Source organism: Rutidosis leptorrhynchoides, chromosome 4 (genome assembly GCF_046630445.1).
Source record: "Rutidosis leptorrhynchoides isolate AG116_Rl617_1_P2 chromosome 4, CSIRO_AGI_Rlap_v1, whole genome shotgun sequence".
Lineage (NCBI taxonomy): Eukaryota > Viridiplantae > Streptophyta > Magnoliopsida > Asterales > Asteraceae > Rutidosis > Rutidosis leptorrhynchoides.
Window position 1 is genome coordinate 139,759,937 of NC_092336.1, and position 5,531 is coordinate 139,765,467.

Sequence of the window (5,531 nt, forward strand, 5' to 3'; positions counted from 1 at the left end):
CAATTATATGACAGTCTAATAGAACACTTTCTAGCTACAAGTATTTTGAAAAGGGATATAAACTAGAATAACATAAGATAAAACTAAAGAGACCATATATAAAGCATTATTAACACAATGTGATATTAAAAAAATAACCAGTAGACAGAAAGTCATATAAAACAATCACACACAAGTTATTGAAATCTATTAGCTACAATTTCTACAAAAACCATCAACCCTTAAATGCCAGCAATTAATTTAAAGCTAGATTCATTCATGAAATTTGTCTCATTTTGATTACTTAAGGAGTATCAACAGTAGCCCTTTCTACAGGAGCTGGCTGGAGGATGTCCCTTAATTAACCAAGAATACAAAACGGAATATTAAAAAAAATAGTGGCAATTTAAGGAAAAAATAGTCAACAAAAAAAACACACACACAAATCAATATGTGTGCTGTTAACAAACAAAAATCTTCTATTACTGTTAGAAATATTCAAAGGATCAGAATGTTCTCATTCATCATTTCCTTATTTAGAGTAAAGACAGCAGGATCACAACTCATTCCAAATTGTCCAAACGGATAGTATTCCCAATGAATACCTTTCATGTTTAGATTAGGCTCCATTCCAAGAATAGAGGTGGTGTAACAATATAAATAGAGATGTATGTATCATTGTAAACTCAATTCAAGCATTATCAATATCATAATATCAATAATACGATCAAGTTCATATCTCAGTTTATAGTTTTAATATGGTATCAGAGCATACGGTGTGAAGATCCAAAGATCAAATACACTCATTTTGTCTCAATCATTTAACATTTTTTCTCCTTTTTTTCAATTCGTGAGTGGTTACAATGTCATATGCTGACAGCAGCCAAACTCAAAGCAGCCAAATCAGTGAACTAACGAGCCAATTGGCAAAGTTAATTCAATCCAACATGGAATCACAAGCACACAGGCTTCCAGATTCCTTAAAAATCAATTTGAACCTCAACAACACAAATTTCTCTTTGTGGTCAAGGATGATGAAGGTTGCAATTGGAGGCAAGTCCGATGCCTTACTCAATCATCTTACAAATGATCCACCAGCAATCACAGATAACAAATGGAACCAAAAAGACCTGGTCGTGTTTTCTTGGATTATTCAGAATATAGAGCCACAAATTGCAAGCAACTTGACTCAATTTCCAACAACAAAAACCTTGTGGAATGCACTCATCACAACATACAGTTCAGGCAAGGACAAGCTGCAAACTTTCGACCTACATGTCAGGGCAAACAACATCAGACAAGAAGGTAAGTCGTTAGAAGAATTATGGTTGAATATGCAAGGGATTTGGGGAGAAATCAAAATGAGAGATCCAAACCCTATGGAATGCCATAATGATATTGTCAAATACAATAATCTTAGATCAGAGCAAAAACTATTTCAATTTTTGAATGCTCTTGATCACAAACACGACAATATCAAAAGGGAGATTCTTAGGTTAGATCCATTACCTGTTGAAAGTGCATACGCTGCAATCCAAAAAGAAATTGCACATCGAACTATATTTGGCACAAAAACCGAAACACCCAACCACTCTGATATCGGAACTGGTCTGGTAACATCAAGAACCAAAGAACACGAAGGCACTAACCTTATTTCAAGAAACCAACGCCGTTCTGATCATTCACAATCATCCTCCCAAGACAAAGATAAACTGGTATGTAGTGAGTGTGGGATGAAAAGACACACAAGAGAACAGTGTTTCAGGGTGATTGGATTTTCGGAGTGGTGGAATGATGGTCATAAGAAAGGCAAGGTTGCAATGGTAACAGCAACGGCAGCAACCGGATGTAACCCTGAGGCCAGCAACTCCGGTACCACTACCACAGGTGGATTCGGCCTACTTGCAGTAGAACAACCATCATCTGGTGGAGGTAAATTAGGTTTAGGATTTCCTAAACCCGATTCATATTTTTCATCGGACCAAATTGGGGGCTAGGGTTTTTAACACCACCAACAACCACCGTGAAAAAAGTCCCTCAACTTATAAACTTGACAAAACAACCCCCCAGACAACCCAAGTGTACAAGGAGACCCCACCAATTGTACTAAATTTACAAAACAGCCTCTAAAAGTTAAAAAAAAAAATAAAAGTACTCCTAAAAAATTAGAAAAGGATTTTTCTAATATTAATATAGTTTCAAATAAAACAAAAACCAATGAGTGGATTGTTGATTGTGGTGCTACAGACACCACAACGTTTGATAAAACTGATATTTGTTTTCAATCAAAACCAAACAAAGATAAAATTAAAACGGAAAATGGTGGGGTTATCCAAGTTAAGGGAGGAGGAATGGTTGAAATATCGCCAACCTTAAAATTAAAAAATTGCCTATACGTCCCCGACCTTTCTCACAAATTATTATCTGTTAGTCATGTTACCAAAGAACTTAACTGCACTGTTCTATTACACCCAACGTTCTGTATCTTACAGGACATCAGAACGGGGGAGATAATTGGTCGTGGTACTGAACGTGATGGTTTGTACTATGTGGATGAATTTACTCGAGATGGTACTATTATGTTAGCTCATGGGACTCCCGATAGGTAAGCATGGTTATGGCATAGACGTCTTGGTCACCCATCTGCTAGTTATTTAAGTATTTTATTTCCTAGTTTATTTTCGAAGAATAATACTCTTGAGTGTGAAACTTGTATCTTGGCAAAAAGCCATCAAAACTCTTTTTAAACCGAGTAATACAAAAATTGAACATCCATTTGCTTTAGTTCATTCTGATGTCTGGGGACCCGCAAGGGTTAATGGGGGTCACAACTTTCGATATTTTTTATTATTTATTGATGATTGCACTCGTATGACGTGGACATATTTTTTATCAAACAAATCTAAGGTCTTTGATACATTTACTAAGTTTTTTAACATGATTCAAACACAATTTCAAAGTAAAATACAAGTTCTAAGATCCGATAATGGTGGAGAATTTGTCAACACCCAAATGAAACATTTTTGTCAAGAAAATGGCATTATTCATCAAACTACGTGTCCTCATACCCCTCAACAAAATGGGGTTGCCGAAAGGAAAAATAGAATTTTACTTGAAATAACTCGTGCTTTAATGATTGAATCAAATGTCCCAAGATCCTTCTGGCCTGAAGCACTAGCTACGGCAACATATCTAGTGAACCGACTTCCGACTACAGCTTTAGACGTTAAGAATCCCCTCGAAGCCTTAGCCAAATTTTATAACCCTCCTTCAAATCTTACCCTTAACCCCGCATATTTGGATGCTCGGTGTTCGTTCATATACCCAAAACCGAACGAACAAAGCTTGATGCATGTGCTGAAAAATGTGACTTTGTTGGTTACGGTGTCAATCAAAAAGGGTATCGATGTTATAGTCCTAAAAGAAAACATATGTTTGTTACTATGAATTGTGATTTTTTAGAAACCGAGTATTTCTATGGTACTAAACACACAAGTCAGGGGGAGACTGAACCAAATGACTCTGTGAGTTGCTTAGATGTACCGTCATCGGTAGAAGTAGCTCATAGTACCAAACCACATAGCACTTCATCCGTCAGTACTACAAATGAGAATCTTCCCCATACGGAGGTAAGTGCAGAATCTCTTGAAACTAATACTTCTGACCTTGAAAATGAGGATGTGTTAGCACAGGAAAATTTAACAGGTCAACATGAATCTGAATCAAAAACTGAACCTGAACCTGAACAACCATCAGAACCTGAACATTCATCAGAACCAGAACAACTATCAGAATCAGAACCATCACCTGAAACCGAACAACCATCAGAACCTGAACAACAAACTGAACAACAATACATCCTTCCTCCGAGAATAAACCGAGGAGTCCCACCAAAAAGGTTCTCTCCTGAAAAAGAACCATGTAGATCAAGATACCCCGTGGCAAACATTGCAAACGGAAATCTCTCACCAGAAGCTAAACAATTCACTTCCGCATTATACTCTGAAAATATTCCAAACTCGGTAGAACAAGCCCTAAAATCACCCAACTGGAGAAAAGCAATGGAAGAGGAAATGAGAGCTCTTCAAGAAAACAAGACATGGGAAAAATGTTCCCTTCCAAAATCAAAGAAACCAGTTGGATACCGATGGGTATTTATAATCAAACATAAAGCTGGTGGTACTATCGAAAGATACAATGCTCGACTTGTTGCCAAAGGATACACTCAAACCTATGGGATTGATTACTCTGAGACTTTTTCTCCAGTAGCCAAGATCGACACCATCAGAGTCCTTTTCTCAGTTGCTGCAAACAAGGATTGGCCACTCCATTAATTTGACGTTAAAAATGCCTTCCTTCACGGAGAACTTAAAGAAGAAGTATACATGGAAGGACCTCCTGGCTTCACATCAGACTTCAATGAAAGGGAAGTTTGTCACCTTAAAAAATCTCTTTATGGGTTAAAGCAATTCCCTCGAGCTTGGTTTGGGCGTTTTACCGTAGCAATGAAAAGTTATGGTTTTAAACAAAGTAACTCTGATCACACCTTATTTTTAAAACGAAGAAACAATTTTATTACATGTCTTATTATATATGTTGATGATATGATTATCACAGGAAATGATCAAGAAGAGTTTGTAAACTTAAAAACAAGGTTGTTTAAAGAATTTGAAATGAAAGACCTAGGAAGATTTAAATATTTTTTGGGTATTGAACTCCTACGATCCCAACAGGGAATTTTTATTTGTCGAAAGAAATACATTCTTGATATTCTTGCTGAAACATGAATGATTGATTGCAAACCAGCTGAGACTCCTATGATCCCAAATCAAAGACTTCACATCGAAGATGATGCTGAACCAGCTGACCAAAGCCAATATCAAAGAATTGTGAGAAAACTCATCTATCTTGCTCATACTCGTCCAGATATAGCACATGCTGTAGGGGTTGTCAGTCAATTTATGCATCAACCACAACAGCACCATATGAACGCAGTGTGGAGGATTATTAGATATCAAAAAGGGACCTCGGGAGATGGAGTCTTATTCAAAAAGAATAATCACTTGGAAACCAAAATATTTACAGACGCGGGTTACGGAGGAGAAAAAGGAGATAGAAAGTCGACTTCAGGAAACTTTTCCCTAGTAGGAGGAAACTTAGTCACATGGAAAAGCAAGAAACAAAAAGTTGTCACTCTTTCTAGTGCCGAAGCCGAATTTAGAGGAACTGAGGCTCTATGGATCAAAAAACTTCTAATAGAAATCGGTTTTCCTCCTAAAAATCCCATTAAAATACTGTGTGACAATGAAGCAGCAATCGCAATCTCCGAAAATCCAGTACAACATGACCGAACCAAACATATCGAAATAGACCGACACTTCATCAAAGAAAAACTTGAAGCAGAAATAATCTCCCTTCCACCTGTTAGATCCGAAGATCAACTTGCAGATATCCTAACAAAATCAGTCAATGGAAGATTGTTTCACGAAGTACTTGTCAAGTTGAATATCGGGAATCCTACTATTCAACGTGCTGGGGAGTGTTAGAAATAT

General features: G+C 37.0%; 1 protein-coding gene across 1 annotated transcript; it reads left to right on the forward strand.

Annotated features, from left to right (window-relative positions):
• Window positions 1-842: 842 nt before the first annotated feature.
• Window positions 843-4,313, forward strand: LOC139841062 (uncharacterized). Its single transcript, XM_071831295.1, has 5 exons — window positions 843-1,911; window positions 2,227-2,333; window positions 2,472-2,584; window positions 2,667-2,803; window positions 3,442-4,313. The coding sequence occupies exons 1-5, from the start codon at window positions 843-845 to the stop codon at window positions 4,311-4,313; spliced, it is 2,298 nt and encodes a 765-aa protein (XP_071687396.1).
• The last annotated feature ends 1,218 nt before the right edge of the window (window positions 4,314-5,531 follow it).